The 19,318-nt window shown below is 37.6% G+C and overlaps 1 protein-coding gene across 10 annotated transcripts in view; it reads right to left on the bottom strand.

Annotated features, from left to right (window-relative positions):
• Positions 1 to 19,318, bottom strand: part of DLG2 (discs large MAGUK scaffold protein 2) — a 2,272,173-nt gene that overhangs the window by 177,321 nt on the left and 2,075,534 nt on the right. For all 10 annotated transcript variants that reach the window (XM_030918836.1, XM_030918835.1, XM_030918840.1 and 7 more), the window contains one exon: positions 8,061 to 8,175. In XM_030918836.1, the coding sequence (XP_030774696.1) occupies positions 8,061 to 8,175 (115 nt within the window). The remainder of the gene's footprint in view (positions 1 to 8,060; positions 8,176 to 19,318) is intronic.

Genomic DNA, 19,318 nt, shown 5'->3' with positions numbered 1-19,318 from the left:
CTGGAAATATGATTGCCATGGGATTAGTAGAGAGGTAAGCAGAATCTAGGTTGTAGGAATGATCTGTGGGGCTCCTTAACGGCAGAAAAGAAGTTGTATTAATCTTTTTATTTCCAGAGTCTAGTAGAGTATGAGGTAGATGTTTATGGCTCAGAAGAGGTTTTCTGGATGAATCAGTTAATGACAGGTCAACCATTAACAGTAATGAGATCCGGATTCTAGATCTTGAAGTGGAAGAATGGAGGAAAACATGATGGTCAATGGAAGAGTCACCCAGGATACTTTTGTCCCTCTTCCCATAGAAATATAAAAATTAAAAACCTTTTAAAATCAGGTAGCCTATGATTGCAGGGGAAAGAAGAAACTCCCAAGTCCACAATGACTCCTCCTTCTTTCTATTTCTGGCATAAAATTAGCTGCCTAAAGACAAAGCCTTTTATTCTACAATTAAGGATACAATTAAAAATGCAAATACCTGAAAGAGTAAGCATTATGCTAATGGGTCTGAAAATACAAATGAAGAATCAAAATCTATCCTGCTTTAAAGAAGGCACCAGTTTAGGAGGCAGGCTCTAAGTACTTGAAACAATGAAAGGAACTCACCTTTGCCTAACAAGTCCCATATAGCAGCCTCCTTCATACATTCAGTTTAACTTCATCCTAATAAGCCTGTGAACTAGGTACTATGTCCATTTTATAAAAGCGACACTCAAGTTTTAGCAAACAATAAGCTATGCACAACTATCATTATTCATAATGATAAATTATGAATTCTGGATGAGAAGCCAGGTCTACTTGGAGGAAATCAGTACAAAGTATAAAACAGAAGTTATATCATCAATATGAATTTAACCACTGCTCTTGTAAGTCTAGACTCTGTCCAGACTTTCTGCTTCATCCTGTTAAACTGCTTCAGGTACCTTCTTATGTTCCCCTCCCAGTTACCTTTGCCCCTACTAAGATTTTAAGAGAGAAAAGTAATTCTGAATTCAAGAAGTTTCTGTTTCCTATTCTGCTGCAACATATGATAGTCAATATGTTTCTAAGTGAATGACTAATGATGTTGTTAAATAAGAATTATGAGGAAATGAACGTGTGCAATAAAAATACCAGTGTCAGCTAGCCCTGTGCCAAGTACTGGGCAGGGGGGTGCACACAGCTGACTGTGGCATGTTCTCTGGGAAACAGCTAACATGTTGGGTCCAAGATTGGAGGGGAAGAAGACAAAAATGTGACTCATAACACAGTCCACAGACTTTATGGCTTTGCCTTAAATGTTTTCAAGAAATCCACCACCAAGTGAAGCTGGAAGCAGTTTGTACCACTGGAGTGAAGAATCCTGCCATTCCACACTCTTCTTTATCATCCCCAGGCTACTAACCTGCAGTTAAATGGGGCAGAAAATAGAGTGAAAAGATATGTTTGCTACTATAGAAAAAAATAAATGACCAGAGTGCCTTACATGATGACGTAGCTTTTCCCTCCCACCAAAATCAACCAGGTGGGAACACCCTTCACCCAGAATAAAAGCTCAAAGGCAAAGTGTCCAGGATGGAATGTGTTTTCTTGAGAGTGCCCTTGATATAACCTTAGTTCCCAGGAATAGAAAGACTAATTGTGTCGAGAATGAGGTTCACCCTGGGCCCTTCCCTCATCACAAGTTTTCTGACTAAGAGGGTATAGGCTGTGCGTGCTTGTCTAAATCCATTATTAAATTAGGTCCCAATTTAAAGAGTTTGTCAGAGTTTAGCAAACAAAGGAAACAGCCTGAAAGGCCTTGCAGCACCAGATATTTTCTGGAGATCCCAGTAGCAGCAGGTAGAGTCTGCATCCTGAGGATAAAACCAGACTTGATGCACTTGGTGTCCGCCAAGCTGGTATTGGATTTCCACAGGATTGTTCAAATACCTTGGCTTATATTTTAATATTTTCTCTCACATTTGTATAGGAAAGATAGTCTTGGAATTAATTCATTTAACAAATGTTTCCTAAGGAGAATTCTTTATGCCAAGCACTGTGGCATAAAGTACTAGAGCTATGAAACATCAAGACATTACTGGGATTTGCAGGTCCAGTATTGAATAATATTGATTCATTTCTAAACATTTTATCACAAAAGTTTAACAAGGACCAGAGTAGTCACTATGTTAACAGGTGAGTTTCAAATATTAGTGGTCTTCTGGGCAAATTTCACTTCAGGAAGTCTTATAGGCATGTTGTAAAAATCAAAATAGGATAATAATTGCAAGGCACATAACACATGGGGTATCAGGAAGTGAGTTACCATAATGGTCTGCATACTATTTGGATTGCCTATAGATCTAGACTGTGAGAAACTTGAGGAAAGGAGTTCTGTGGTCTTATTCATCATTGTGCCCTTAACATCTACTACAGACTGGTACATCGCAAGTTAAGTACAAATACCACATTTATTGAATGAAAGAATCAAGGCATGAAGGAATCAATGTATGAATGCCTTAAGTTAAACAAGGGGCAAGAGGCTAACCTGAGTGCATTTGTCATATTACATAGCCTTTGAGGCAAACACTATCTCAGGTATACAGACTTAGAACCACTGTGAAAGAAATAAGACTTTGAAATTCAGAACAAAACTATGAGCAGGGGGCTGGAAAGGGGCGAAGAATGCCTAGGGGAAATAGAAGAAATCATGTGGTTAGGAAGACCGATAACATATATGAAGACTTGGAATGGCCTACTGTATATGCAGTGAGTTTTTCTATCATGTGGCTTCTACTGAATTCTTTTCAGATTCTGCCTCTGTGTAGAGCCTTGTTTGGGTGAGAAATGCTGATGAATTGACAGAGCTGAGCATTCTGGAGCTATGGAATGCTGACCATCCCCTTCAGGCTTCATGGGGTCTAGAGGAGCAAAAATCTAAAAGCCATCAGAAAGTCTGTCCTTCTTCCTTTGCTGAAGGCAAGCAATGGGATAAGAAAGGCTTATCTCACTTCTGAGAAAACAGCGTCTTAGTCGCAACCAATTCTGTGGTCTCTCTGTCTGACAGGGAAAAGGTGGCTTCATAATAAATGATGAATATTACCAACATTTATCAACTACTTCCCATGTGCCAGGTATCTAAATTCACTATTTTATTTAATCCTCACAACCACTTTATGTTATCCTATTACTATACTCATCTTCACAGATAAAGAAAGGCCAGAGAGACTGATTTGTCTGTGGTCATAGAGCTAGGATGTGGCAGAACTATGATTCATATGTTTTTCTATCTGGCAGAATCTAGCAACTGTGTGCTTAAATGTTGCTCTCCAATGTCTCACAAATAGGATCTGAATGTCCATGCTCATGTTGTCTAGCTGTGTGATCTTGGGGGGAATCATTTAACTTCTCCGAGTTTCAGTTTCTTCATCTATAAAATGGAGGCAATATCCCCTGAATCATAGGGTTTTTGGGAGAATTCTATGGGATAATACATGTAAAACAATAGAATAATGGTTGACCCATAGAAAGTGTCTGACAAATACTTCCCTCTATTTCTACTTCCTCATCTGTGGCAGGGGTAACTGCCTTCCAAGTTGGTTACAACATCAAGGGTCTAAGGATCCTCGATATGTTTAATATAAGGTAGTGAAGACACTCTCTTTTGTTTGTCTGTGTACTATGTCATATGCCTGGAATGTTCCCTCTTGTTTACTCCATCTGTAAGCCGTAAATCAAGGCCCATTAGTGAGTTATTAAATCAAGTTAATGAGCTATGATCTCCATTTTTTAAAAAGGCGAGAAACAAATAGAATGGAAAATAACAAAGCACACTGTATACAAAAGGTGTTATTACTATTTAACAAAACTTTTCTGTTTTATGTGTGTATGTATTTACTGGGTCAGGATAAAGAATGTACTTCTTACTTTGCATCTAAATATTTGAAAGGCTCTTGGTTACCTCATATAAGAGCTTCAAGAATTATTCGGATATGCTTCCATGGAAGCAATCAAGATTCCAGGCCTTTCTAGAACTAACAGATCTTTTCATATCACATTGCATTTAATTATCTTCCCTTCATCTCTCTTCCCCAGCACACGTAAGTTTCTTGCAGACAGGAAACATGACTGTTACTGCTGTGTCCTCAGTGTCCATTATAGGTCCTGGCACATAATACACACTCAAAAATGTTTGATGAAGACCTGAACAAATCACAGCAACTGTTTCTTAAATCCACATTCAAAAATCAGAGGTTATTTGCTTAAACTCTCAAAATCGATTATCTTTTATTAACAAGTGAACAGGGCTGAGTTTTTCTTTTACATTATTTCCTGTGACCTTTTTCTCCTTCCCCTTGGTGGAATGATTTGCTTTTTTTCCTTGCCCTCCTGGGTACTCTAACTTTCCTTGTATCAAAACAAAGGATTGTTCTTTAGAAATTTGCACTTTTGTATAAATTTAAATCCCCCATATCTTTGGCTTCTCCTAGTAGCATTTATACAAAAGACGCATCCCTGTTACTAGCAGGAAAAGCCTTGTTAGTTCTTTATTATACCAGCTTTTATCAGCTAATAGGTAAGAAGGGAAAGGGATATTTGGGAGGGAGGGAGAGCTTCATGAGCTCATAAACTCACTCTTCCAAGGCAGTTGCCTGCCGTCTCTGCCCACAACAAGAGCCTCAAAATACATGCAATAAAATTCACATTCCAGTAGTTCAGGAGCCTAAATGCATCTATGTTTGAAGCATTGATAATGTACTTGTGCAGCATTTTGAAAAACATTTTATTCATATTTGTAACTTTATTTTTAAATTAACTACATGTTTCACAGTGTTCTACCACTGTATGTTTCACAATGCAGGAAATACACAATACAAGTAGCATATTAAATCAAACATACCCAAATCATTCCCATAGAACATGAACAGTTAACATTAGCAATAATCAATTCCACTTGCACAGCACCACTAAAGTACTTCAAGCACTTCACACAAAAGATTAAAGAAAAAAACTATAATTAGATTAGAAAATAGAGAGAGTTGGCTCATGTTTAAAATACTGCCTGGCTCAGGTAGTGCTGGTTACCACTCCCTTCAAAATTTCAGGTAAACAAATTGCCACCACCTGGGAAGATCATTTCTAGTGGGGAAATGAAGGCAGCTTCTGCAAGACCCCAGGAAGGTACATTCTCTCTGACACCACCAGGACCAGGGCGAGAGTTGGGAGCATATGTGTGAGCATGTGCGTGTGTGTGTGTGTGTGTGTGTGTGTGTAGGATATGGGAGGTAAATCCAAGGGGAAGAATGGTTTTTTGGTGCAAGCACATATTTTACTAAGTCAGCTACATTGTTTCTCACAGAACAAAGAAAGCGCTTGCTTTCTGATTTAGGGTTTGGCTTCATAGAAAACTAAATAATACCAAAGAAATCCCATGTTCCTACAGAATGGTTTATCCTGAACAAAAACCCCAAAGACATTTGTGTTAGAACTTCGCCTCTCCTTATTCCTTAATCAAAGAGTCCAGCACTGTGCTGACAGAAGCAGATTGGGAATCACAGCTAAAGTGTATTCAACAGCTGACACTACATAAACTAAGCCCTTAGGGAGGCAGAGTGGTGTGGGGAGATGTATGGGACTGTGGGTAGGAGAGCTGATTCTGCCACAGATAGCTGTGGGATCCCAGGCAAGTCTCTGTCTCCGTTCTCCTCAGGCCTCAGTTTCCTCTTCTGTAAATTAAGCAGAGGGCCCAATGATAACTAAGGTTCCTTCTAGCCCTAGAATTACACAAAGCTAAGCAAAGTGAGGAGAATAATACCATTTTCAGGACGTTATTCTCAGATGTGAGCCATGCTCATCCACTTATATTTATATAATCAGAGAAACCCTGCTAGTAATTTATTCTGAGAGAGCAAGTAGTTGACTTTCTAAAATAAACACAACTGACCATGATCCTATACAAGCACTCTAGACAAAGCAAATCCTGTCACCAAAACTAGTATTAAAAAAAGTACAAAGGTACAAACTTGTTGAATCCTTTTTGGTAAGAATTTCATTTAGGCCTTGCTTCTTGCTTTTCATTTTTTTTTGGTCTGTTTTATCTCTTTTCATGAGAATAAGGCCAGGGGGCTCTTGTAAGTTCTTTCTTTCTCATTCACTGATACAACTATAGGCACGGCCCATATTTCTTCTAATTCTGTGTCTCTTAGAGTCATTTAGATACTAAAGTCAGCCCTCTAGATACAAAATAAGTAGTAATAATTGAACATTTGGAAACCAAATACCATATTTGTATATTATAGAGATTTCATTTGGGGAATTTCTTACGAAGTGTCAAGTATTTCTGAGTCTCATTAAAAGGAGGTTCCTCCCTTCAATACAATCTCCAACTATTACTTTTGTTACTCTAAGTCTTTGTCTCTTCTGTATGTTATACTTTTATTTATGATTTTAGAGAGCAAAGATTTAAATCTAATTACTACTCTTTCAAATAAGTGTATTAATTTTATATAATATCATATCACTTCATTGAATTTTCTTAATCTTCCACAACTTAATAGCTATTAGCAATATATTTCAGCAAATTTCTTTTAATATCTTAACAATTTATGCATTCTGTCTCTAATCAGATACTTGGTAATTTTCCCTTCGAGCTTTATTGTATATAAACATTTCAGTTACACTAACTGATTTAGTTCTATCCTATTAACCCAGCTGACTTTTTCCACTTGCTACCAAGGACTAAAACATTTCAAAATTTAAAAATATTTTGTAGCATGTAGACCAACAATACAATACAAGAGAGAAGAATCACAAATGGAACTGTTAACTTTCCATCATATTTGTGATGTCACTACAAGACATGCTCTAGGGTGCTTCTGAACAGTCACAGATTACAATTAAGGGTATCAAAATAATCTTTTGAAATGGAGTTGGCCAAATTTGAAGGGTTAATAACTTGTTTTCCTTAATCTCTGGGCTTCCCTGGAATAAGAAGGGACTCTAGGCTTATTGGTTCAGTCAGGAAATTAAGCCCTATGAGAACCTGTGCCTTCCAGAATCCCACTCCCTTCTTAGCCCTGCTGTGAATAACAAATACATACAAAACTTAACTTTAGAGCCAAAGTGGAACCAACAGCAAAAGTTCAACTCAAGTATGTAAATTAGTATCTATAACATATACCTCATGCCTAAAATTTCAGGTAAGAAGAATATGACCTCAGGTTGGAGTCAGATTGGATTCTGGGCCAGAGTGGGGAGTGGAGAATACAATAAGAATGGGCATGGTTCTTCCATATGGTACATATATTCATGTTGACCATTAATTAGGCATCACTTTCTTCCTTTTGCCTCTTAGTACTTATATATTTTTAAAAGTACAGTCAGCACTGATGAAATTTGGAAGTAATACAGGAAGCTTGTCTTAGAAGAGGAACATGTTATAGTTGAGTGTTGATGGATCTTAACTCAAGAGGTAGCTACTAGGATGAAAGACAGAAAGGCATTTCACATTCAATCAATCATTTATGATTTCCTGGTAAATTAATGAGTTTGTCAGACAAGGAACAAGTAACTTTTACGGTCTGAGAAACAATTGGTAACGAGATGACACAGAAGGAAGTCTTTCTGCCAAAACTTGTTAGAGAAAAGTACACAACTCTTTAGAAGAATGCCGTGGATTTTAAATTTATGCACTAAAGTTAATGCAGTCAATAGCAGGCAGGTTAGGAGATAATACAGGAATATTTTCTTTTCACATTGACGGTAAGCAAATGTCCAAGGGTTTGGTCCACATATGCCATTTAAGACTTATTAGAAATGAAAATGTTTCTTCTCATTATTTTTATTGCAACCTATGCTGAGCACTTTATCCTGGATCATAACATTGCCAAAGAATAACTTGATAAAAGCAGGCACCTTTAACTAATTTAATCGAATAACATTTCAGACATTTATTCCAAATGGTTAAACATAAGATGTTTCAGTAGTGTACTGATGAACATGGGTTAATTAGAACATATGTTCTGTTGCTACATGGTGTTGCCTTTGTTTTCTCAAGTTGAATTGCTCACAAAGTGCAGATAGAGAAATACTCCATTGCTTACCTGACGTAGAGGGAGCGTTTCTGATTGGTTCGCAGGGACCCGGACCCGGAGCTCATGCTGTGGTTCATCATCTGCTCTCGTAGGTCATGGATTTTGGCCTCAAATCGAGCGTAATCTGGGAATGAAACAAAGGTAGCAAATTTGGCTCTGTGCCTTCAAGAGTTAGAAATGTTGCACAGCTCAGGCAGCCCCTCACCCACGTTGTTGGTTCCTTTGCCAAACAATGGGGAAATGCACAATTCAAGGGTATGCCTGTTTACTATTATTTATTCACAGACATTTACAAGAGGAAAATGATAAATCAGTTATTTCCCAAAAGGTACCTAGAAAACACACCACCATCAAATTACCAACTTGTAAAAAGTCCATTGGGGGTGGGAGAGGGAGGATGGGGGATCATAGGGAGGGATGGAGGTAGATGTGGTTATAAAAAGGCAACGTAAAGTATCCTTGCGGTGATGGAAATGTTCTCTATCTTGCCTGTAGTGGTGGATATTGGCAACTGCACATGTGATAAAATTACACAGAACTCACACACACACACACACACACACACAACTGGGGAAAATCTGAATAATATTGATGAATTGTGTCAATATGAATATCCTAGTTGTCATAATATGCAATAGTTTTGCAAAATGTTACTACTGGGAGAAACTAAGTAAAGTTATTTCTTACAGCTGCATGCAAATCTATAATTATCTCAAAAACAAAAAGCAAAAAACAAACAAACAAACAAAAAATTCCACGGGAATCCCAACTCAATGGGGTATTGAGGAGAGTCTTTAGTTACTCTCAGCCTGATAGACCAGACAATCAAGAGTTTGGTGATGAATTGTGTAAGAAATGTCATTTAATTTAACTAGGTTTTGTTAGGGGATGGGGGTCTGCTAGAAGTTGACCACTGTGATCATACTTCAATTTTGTCCCATAACTTTGCCCACATGCCAAATTTTAGAACTTTTCAAACATTAAAAATTATGGGTATAAAAAAATCAAAGAAATCTATATATTATACCTTTGCTATTGTTTCACAGAAAAAGTATTTTTGACATGTCAACTCAATAAAAATAAAGAAAGAATAGGTTCTAAGGTACTTATTAACACAATGAACATGTAAAAAGAAAAGTCTTTTGATGTTTCAATATTTTTTATCACAACCTAGAAACTTCTATCATTTCCTTGGCAAAACAATGTCTTGCTTTAGAAAATTCAGCAGGCTTAACTTACCCACGAATAAACTTAAAAATGTTAATTGAAATTATAAATGGTTCTTTTAATTACAAAGAAACTCACCATGAAGAATTTTAATAGAGTACATCAGTACATTTCAGAAAACAATTTGATTTTCAATTCAATTTATTCACAGCTTTAATAAAACAAGGATGAATGAATATAATAAAAGATGATCTACTTACAGAGTGTTTCAAATTCTTTATAAGAAAAAGTTCTACAAAATGTAATTTCATTTTGGCTTACTGAATATGTATTGAGTACTGTAGGGATAGCTTTTCTAAAAGATTTGACCTTCGTTTTCAGTAATAAATAGATAACAGGAAAATAAACTCTGAATATTAAATATTTTTAAAGTTTAATACACAACAGATAAAGCCATAATAGTTGGCTGGAAATTTCTGGTGCATAAGCAAAGTCTGGTATTATCCAGATTTGGAAGGCTTCCTGCTCATGCTTAGCTTTGAATAATTAAGTCCTAAATGATTAAATAAGCAGAACACATATTTAACAACATATTTAAGGTAAAAACCTATTGACTATAATTTAAGAAAATTTATTTCATTTTCTAGTGAGAGAAAACATTTATTTATAAACATCAATATGATACTGTATGCAGGCCAGACCTGGTGACACACACATATAGTCCCAGCTATTTGGGAGACTGAGGCAGGAGAATCACTTGAGCCCAGGATTTCAAGGTTTCAGTGACTTATGATCTCACCACTGCACTCCAGCTTGGGTGACAAAGAGAGACCCTGTCTTTATTTAAAATTTAAAAAATAAAGATATGATACTGTATGCAGATTTAAATCATTTTGGGCAAGTCGTATTTTCTTGTCACCTTAGAAGAGTCAATTAACATTTATTGCTGGCCACATGGCAGACAATATGTTCAATGCTTTATGGGCATTATCTCATTTCTTTTTTAAATTACAAAATGAAGTCTATAGATGTTGAAAATTTTGAAGTATATAGAAAAAGACAGGATAAAAATTGAGAGACTCTCTTGTCTCTTCTGCCTTCCCCTACCTTCTCTCTCACTGCTCTCTTTCCCTACAGCTTACCCTAGTGGGACATGTATGGTTGTGTGCTGGATATGTATGTGTGTGTTTGTGGGTAGCTGTGTGTGTATATACACACATACCCACACAAATGAGACCATAACTATTTATTGTATTATGATTTTTTCTCCTTTTTTTAATAGTGCAATTTGGATATTTTCCTGCCTTCTACCATGTACATAAATATCATTTTTCTTATACTCTTAATACTCTATTCCATAGTTTAGACTGTATTTAACAACTCCCTTATCATTAGATATTTAGGCTTGTCCAGTTTTTTGCTATCATAAACAGGGATCTTGGCGTATGAGTGCACGTTGACAGCAGGTTAGTAGGGCACCAGAAGTGGAACTACTGGTCAAAGCTTTGCACAAAAATCTTACAGTCTCTAATAGCATTTCCCAGAGAAGAAAGCGGCCTTGTCTGGAACATAGATCAGGAACTCTTAACTTTTTCTGATCCATGCTTTACATTGCCACTTGATAAATACCACATGTCACCTCTGAGTACCACTAAATCTCCCATCTAGAGAGATAGGACACTCTCTTTTGTAACTTTGAAGACTTTATTACCCATGATAAAGGCAGGAGATCCCAACTTCCAGCTGTCCCTTCTTAAACATCTAACTCTGTGCAAGTCTCAACCCTCATTTAATCACTTTGCCACTTTATTGTATTCATCACATCAACTTGCAGTTATTTGTACAGTTGTTCATCTTCCATTAGACTGAGCCCTCTGAGGGCAGGAAATATTTTTCATTCTCCTTGGAGCTTCCTTTTCCTAACATAGTGTCTGAGATGCTCAATAAACTTTTTTTTTGGTAAATAAAAAATAAATGAGGGAGTGAGTAGAATACCTGGATGAATTCAGTTACAAAATGGCTCCAGGTACTGAAATTGTACATTTTCATTTTTATGTTTTTGCAGTAAGAAAGATGAACATGCATCTCCCCTAGTACTACTTTTTTCAAGACTAAATATTCTAATTCCAAGGCTTTATTTCTGTCAAATCACTACCACTTCCAAATTCTTCTGCTATTTTTATTGTTCTCTAGGAAATCTCTCCATCTCAACCATGTCATACATTGGAAACAATTCTCTGACACTTTGTCTATATACAATCAACACTTCGTTAGGCTCTTGTAGGCTGCCACATTTTATATAACACAATAGGATACTTGCCTTAATAATAAATTATATTTGCCTTACTGTATAGCTTTTTAGATACCCAAAATATTTTCTGCCATGCTTTCCAAATGTTTCAACTGCGTGACATTCTATGGTGTTAAAATTCCCCAATATGAATGATTTATACTGCATTTGCCTTAATTGGAATCTACCTTGTTTTCATCTTTCCTATTTTGACAGTCATCTTAATCTAAATCCTATATCAGAGGGGCTTATCTGTCTCTTTGCTACTTTTCTTTGAAAACTAAACATACACCCAAGAAATTTCATCATAGTAAAACTAGTAAGATCGGGGTTTATAAATATAAATGGTGTGTCTGTGACAGCAGAGCTCTGTCTCCAATTTCTTGGAGATAAACAAGTTTATAGTTAGAAATGCTCCAGAAGTAAACACGAAACCTGCTATGCAAATTGTGAAATATAAGTCTTTATGTTTTATAGAAGTACTGAAATTGTATTTCTCAAGAAGTTAAAACAGAAAAACCTAACACTACCATATTCATTAAATATTAATTCTCTGTCTCTTCCTCAAATATTTTACTCATATCTATGCCTGCCCCTTTGGAACATTTTTCAGTCAAATTCATAACATTGTCTTGATTCCAAGCCTCAGGAGAACATTCGAATGAAAATTTCAAATGCTTCAATCTTTATATCATCCAAAGTGGAATTCATTTTTACTAAGCACCTGCAATGAGCTAGGATCTGTACCACATACTTTAAAAAATATATTATCTTTCCTAAGAAAGTTCTGAGGTAGATATATTATTTTACAGATGAGGAAACAGAGGTTCAGAGAGGTTAACTAACTTCACTAAAGTCACAGAGCTACTAGGTAACATTGGACATGGAGCTAGGATTCAACCCTGGATCTCCATGAAGCCATTTTGTTTCCATGACATCACATCGGTTATAACACCACAATTGTTTAGAATGTAAGGCCTCCTCAATTATCTACCCTTCCCCTCTTGACATCTTGCTCTTCCTTCCCTTCATCTATTGTGTTAGTCAGGTGCATGCTGGCCTTCCCTCTATCAAACTGTAAGCTACTTGGAGACTTGGGATGCCTCACTCATCTCTATTCACAAACCTCAGGGTATATCATTCTACCTTCTGTGTAGACAGGACTTTCATAGTTTTGAACAAGTCAGAACCTGAAAGAATTTGCTTCCAGAATAGGACATGGACAGGAAAATTAAGCATGATCATGCTGAGGTATAGAACAATATTAAAAATACAGCATTTTCTTCTGTCTTGCTTTGCATGAAATAGGTGACTGGTAAATGCTTTTTAAATTCCAAGTTATTTTATGTTTTGGGGGGATTTTCTTCTGTAACAAGAAGCAAAACACTGAAACCCAACTCCTAAGCAAATGTTTTAGAGGAACTTCATGAAACATTACCTCCAGCTAGTTCTTTCCCCACCTCTGTGTATGATAACCCATTTTTTTCCTCCACATTTTTGGGTATGTTAAAGCCATTGTTCCTGACTAGGTGCATTTATTTTGGGGCTCTGGCATTTGTTTTCACTTGGACAAGATGGATGATAATAGTAAAAAGTGTACAAGATTTGGGTTATGTAGATGGAGTCAAAATCCTGGTTGTGCTACTTAATAGCTATACATTACTATGAAAGTTATTAACCTTCCTGTGCTTAATTTTTCTCAAGTAAAATAGGAATAAGAATTGGACCTACCTCAAGATCTGTTGAGAAGATTATGAGAGAGCTGATGGATCTAAAAGATTGGCACTTGGTAATGACTGTCAATTCCTTCTATTCTGTGTGTAATTCACCACCTATTCTTGTTCGTCACTTGTGAAAATTATAACCCCTTTCTGTACTGAGTAAAATGGAAACCTGTGTCTGCTCCTAGAGACCCCTGTTAGAGCCTCCCTCTACCTGTTATGAATTTATGTCTTCACCAGGTCAAATAGGAATGAGCCACAGATGGCCATACTTTGGGACACTTGCCATCAGATGGAACTTCTCATCTGCTATGCAACCACTCAGCATACTCTCATAAGTTGACTTGGAGTCCAGGAGAATAATGTCCAATTCCAAAGCTGCTGCTGTTTTCAGGAATATCAGTGACTTCATTCATCAGTATTGTCTCAAGGCTTTGAGCTACTGATGGACACTTGGATGGAGCAAGGTCATAGGTGTGAACATCACAAACTACACAGTGAGGGGGGCTCTGCCATATACTTGTTTGCAATTTGTTAAGGGTCAATAAGGCGACTCAGAATGCAAAGCTACCATTCACACAGAAAAGGAGGCATTGTCTTCTTTAAGAAGGCTGGTGTTGTTTAATGCAATAGGATTAATCTGCATTGATTAAAACTGCCCAACTGCTCATGTCTTCAAGACTCAGGTGGCTTACCTTGGTTCTGAGATAAGAAAACAACATACTCAGTGGGTTAGGCAATAGCATGAGGCCATGGCCTGCCCTCCCCCTTTCCCAAGTGAGCTGGTGGGCAGCATGCCACAGGATCAGTCACGACCTCATCCAGGTGTCTCATGATTGCCAGACAAGAGGAAACCATGAACAGAGGAAACAGGGTTAGAAACTCTATGTTAGAAGGCCAGCTTTTAGTCTTAATCTTGTCATTTATTACTAATGAGGCCTTAGGAAGTTACTGAACCTCAGTTTGTTCATCTACAAATTGTGAGGTTCACCTCACAAAGTGGTTGTGAAACTCAGAATGAGATTTGACTGAAGTGATTTGAAAATATAAGATAAGTGTTGCTGTTATTACTTTGGCAACTCCTGTTAGGACAAAGACATATGCAGTTCTTAGTGGTACTAACGGTGACGGTGGCACCCTCTTTCTATTTGTTCATTATAAACGTGTGCAGCTTTAACAACAACTGGTAAGATCACTGGGCTGTAAACAGGACTCTGCACATCCAAGCAACACAGACTACTTTCCTGCTGAGTTATCCATTTCCACACAACAGGAGAATTAGTTTGAAGAGAACACCTGCTGTATATAAACGATGCTTTAAATAGACACATCTGAACTAGAAGCTCTTGGTGTCTTATAAGAAAGGAAATTTGAGCTTTAGGATAACTTCCAATAGGGCTAGGGTAAATGTCAATGGTGTGTAGTCTGTTGGGGGTCACAATATTATTTACCTGGATGTGACCCTCATTGTCACTGAGGCTCAGGAAGGGTACATGGTAAGGATGAAGCAGGAATGATTCACATCTATTCTTAGCAGAGCTTCTAATCACTGCTCCAGGGATGAGGTGCTGTGAGCAATTATAAATGTTTCCATTTCTTTGGTGGAAACATCCTTCTTTCATTTATTCAGTAAATATTTCTTCAGGGTTTATTATATGCCTTGCACAATCCTAATTGCTAGGGATACTGAATCCACCGAACAGATTTTTTTCCTCAAGAGGCTCACAGGCTAGTGCATAGTTGCTTGTAATTTTCTAGTTTCTTCTTGTGAATACAAAAAGAACATTTGATATTTAAATATCTGCTCCATTTGAGGAGTATCATGTTCTTTTTAGATGGTAACAGGATATCAAGAAACCCTTCTATCATGGAAAGACGCTAATACAGTCAGTTCCATGTTAAAATGGACAAATTGGGACAGGTTAAATCTTTGTGAACTATCTGGTTACTTACAGAGTGAGAAGAGCAACTTGGGGTTTAAAGCAGTACCTTGGAATCAGAGTTTCTGGATTTGAGTCCTGGCTCTGAGAGATGTTAAGAAAATACCATACTCACTCAGAGATACTGTTTTCTCATTTGTAAAATGGAGAAATCATCCCTACCCCTATACCTTGTTGTTCTGAATATCTAAGAGAATATAATTTATTTTCATCCTTTTAAGCAGTATTGATTTTAAAAAGCACCATCAATTAATAATAGCATCTTTTTTTGGAGAGGGTGGACACAAGACTCTTCTGATTTCACAAGCTGAAATGAATTTTGTGGAGAGGGGAAGATGTGAGTCTTATAATCAATGAAATATGATAATTCAGAATGTTTAAAACTAGAAAATCCCAAACAAATATACTACTGCTCTCTTTCCACTGGACTTTTAACCAAATAGTCACACATAAGAGGATTAGCCATAGAACACTGTTTATTTTCAAGAAGCAATGCTTTGTCAAGATTCTTTCATTTGATGATACAAAAATAATTTTAATTATTTGGAGCTCAGAAAATATTAGATGGTTGCCATTTCATTACCTCTTCTTTTTCTAGTTTTCCTGGGATTTCAGAACCAGATATGCACAGAAGGGGCCCAGTCACATTACTTTAGGCTTCAGAGATACACATAGAGCTTTTCTCATCCTGGCTGCTTTTCAACTCATCCTGTCAGGAAGGGCACCATCAGGAACTATTTGAGGAGGCTGGCTTTCCTCCCAGATATGCATTGGAATGCCCACCTCCATCAAGAGCACTGAGCTCTGGTGACTGGAAGGATTTGGGGTGGATCTCTCCAGGCTACAGATTAAGGATTTTACTAGCTTTTACTTCAACCCCTGACTTAACTCATCTCTCAAGTTGGCAAACTGCCTCTGTGTTGAAGTGGTGACATGGAATTTTCCATTGCTAAAGATTTACAGATGTTTGGCTTACCAATCCAAGTGTGTGTGTGTGTATGTGTGTGTGAGAGAGAGAGAGACACAGAGAGAGAGACAGAGAGACATACAGAGAGATACAGAGACAGAGAGAGATAAATAGATTATGAACTAAATTCATCAGAATCCAACTTTAACCAGAAATTCTAGACAATAGCAAGAGTCTATCTTTTCTGCACTCCACAAAGGAAGAGCATGTATGCACTTATCTCTTGTACCTCTTTGGTATTGACCATTAATAACTCAGTTATGGATACCATGAGGGCAAAGATGTTATCAAGTTTCTTTTCTGTATCCCTAACACTCGGCACAGAGTGTCGCACACAGTTATCAGCTAATAAATGCTAATATAAATGCTTGCCGAATTGGATGAGTTAAATGAAGAGTTCTGATAAACAAAAATGATCATTTAGTTTACCAGATCTAATACTAAATAGATCAGCCTTTTAGAATAATTTTTAATAATACACTGAATTAAGGCATGTCTTTCTCCATTCCTCCCCACCCCTTCTGTGTTTTCAGATAGAATTGGGATCATTTGTTTTGACTAGAACAATCTCTTGCAGCTTGGATGGAGAAACTTTAAAGAGGTTTCAGCCAAACACTCAGGAATTCTTTAATGTGTGAAATAAAGTAAGTTTTATGGGCAAATGGCAATCTGAATCCCTAACTAGCTATTTCATATAATATGTATATAACTCTGAAAATTACATGCATCAAATTTCAATTTGGTTTCATGCAAGCTTTATTTTATAGATTAATAAAGGCAGATTTTCTTTGATTATCAGGATTATTACAAAATGGAGTCAGCACAGAAGCTTTCTGAAGTTGGCAAAGTCTGTTTTCTTTTGGTGATAGGAGTAACTGACGTATTATTATTTTTTAAGGCTCTGAGATAAATCTGATTCATGTTTGAATCATAAGTTTATTATTGATTTTTAGTGTGGATTTTGCATGAGACACTCAATTTAGAGAATACTCAGTTTTCTCATACGTACAATAGAAAACAGTAGTTACCTGATCAGATTTTTTGAAAGGTAAACACAACAGCAGTTGTAAATGGCATAGTCCATTGTTAGGAACAGACTAGGTGCTCAATAAATGAACAACAACAACAAAAAACCATGAGGCTCTCTTGAAGCTTTATATTCCCTGTCTACAAACTGGAGACATCACTGATTTCCTGCTTACAAGATTGCTGTGAAGATCAAATGAAGAAACATAAAACATAAAAATGTTTGGTAAACTGAATTGTACAGTATAAATAGAAAGTGGTGACAAAAGTAATTCATAGCAATGCAGTCTTTAAAAGTATCCCAACCTGCCTACGTGACTACTTCCTCTGTCTGAGATTTATCTCAAAAGTGGAATTAGATTTCTGTCTTAGCTGTAAAAATAAAGCCACAAAGGACATCATGCATGAAAGAGTAAATGTGAAACTCTGTGGGGCAAAATGGAAACTTCAGATATTACTAGGGCCTAGCTGCCAATGGTGATTCTCTCAAGATTTTTTTTTTTTTTTTTTTTTGAGACGGAGTCTCGCTCTGTTGTCCAGGCTGGAGTGCAGTGGCGCGATCTCGGCTCACTGCAAGCTCCGCCTCCCGGGTTTACGCCATTCTCCTGCCTCAGCCTCCCGAGTAGCTGGGACTACAGGCGCCCGCCATCTCGTCCGGCTAGTTTTTTGTATTTTTTAGTAGAGACGGGGTTTCACCGTGTAGGCCAGGATGGTCTCGAGCTCCTGACCTCGTGATCCACCCGTCTCGGCCTCCCAAAGTGCTGGGATTACAGGCTTGAGCCACCGCGCCCGGCCCTCTCAAGATTTTATTGGCAGGTTGAGTGAAAGTGCCAGAGCGGGGATGCACAGGCTGTAGTTTAATTGGTGTGATTTATAGCTAATGGTGCATCAGAAGGAACTAGGAACTGCGCCTTTTAATTTAAGGCATAGTACCTAAGACTGCATCCACCAGATAAGAAAATCTTTCTTGGCAAACTCAAATATTAAATCTTTGCAGAATTTGTCTTGTTCTTTTGTATAAAAATCATGGAGCCGGCCGGGCGCGGTGGCTCAAGCCTGTAATCCCAGCACTTTGGGAGGCCGAGACGGGCGGATCACGAGGTCAGGAGATCGAGACCATCCTGGCTAACACGGTGAAACCCCGTCTCTACTAAAAAAAATACAAAAAACTAGCCGGGCGAGGTGGCGGGCGCCTGTAGTCCCAGCTACTCCGGAGGCTGAGACAGGAGAATGGCGTAAACCCGGGAGGTGGAGCTTGCAGTGAGCTGAGATCCGGCCACTGCACTCCTGCACTCCAGCCTGGGCGACAGAGCGAGACTCCGTCTCAAAAAAAAAAAAAAAAAAAATCATGGAGCCAGGAGCTAAAATAACATTTAAGTTTCCTCTTTGCCTGACGCCATCCATGTAAAATGTGACTTGCTTCTTCATCAGCAGCATGAAAACAAACTAATACACCACTATTCCTAGGTAAGTAGAGCCACATTGGGAAGACCACTAAGGGAATATGGAGGCTCAAGGAGGCTAGTCCATTTATCCAAGGCCACACAGCAGAACTGGGACTCAAACTCAAATCTTCTAGTCCTAGTTTCATTCAGTGTTTTTTTCTTTTTATTTCGCTACATTGATTCCAGACTTTCTTTTACAAGTGACTACTTTTCTCTGTTTTGTTCCTGACATGAACAGGTCCATGGCTGTCTCAGACTTGTTTGGTTACCCTAAGTAACCATTTAGCAGCCAATTTCTGATATGACTATAGATATATGTCTATAGTGAATTCTACAGGTGATTTGGCATGATCAAAATGAAAAGGCTTTGTTTGATTTCCCCAATAAACTCCTCAAATGAAAGGTTCTCAAGATATCATTTTGAGATATGGCAGGTCTTTCCTTCAAACACAACAGATAATTTTCTTTTGCAGCACTCAGCATATATACAACTATTTATCTGTAAGTACTTACTTAGTATCTGTGAGGCACATTGCAGGTACCTGACATATGTCTAACTGATGGAGTGAGGCTGCTAATGTGGCCATCTCTCCCTCTTCCTGATAAGAAAGTGAACCAGCCATTTCAAAATGTGGAGAAATCGTTAAATATGTTCTACTCCTCTATAGCTCTCCCACTAAAATAATTTTCAGTTTTCAATTGAAGTGAAAG

The sequence above is a fragment of the Rhinopithecus roxellana genome, chromosome 15 (genome assembly GCF_007565055.1).
Source record: "Rhinopithecus roxellana isolate Shanxi Qingling chromosome 15, ASM756505v1, whole genome shotgun sequence".
Lineage (NCBI taxonomy): Eukaryota > Metazoa > Chordata > Mammalia > Primates > Cercopithecidae > Rhinopithecus > Rhinopithecus roxellana.
The sequence above is the reverse complement of the archived record's forward strand: the minus strand, read 5'-3'. Positions and strand labels throughout refer to the sequence as shown.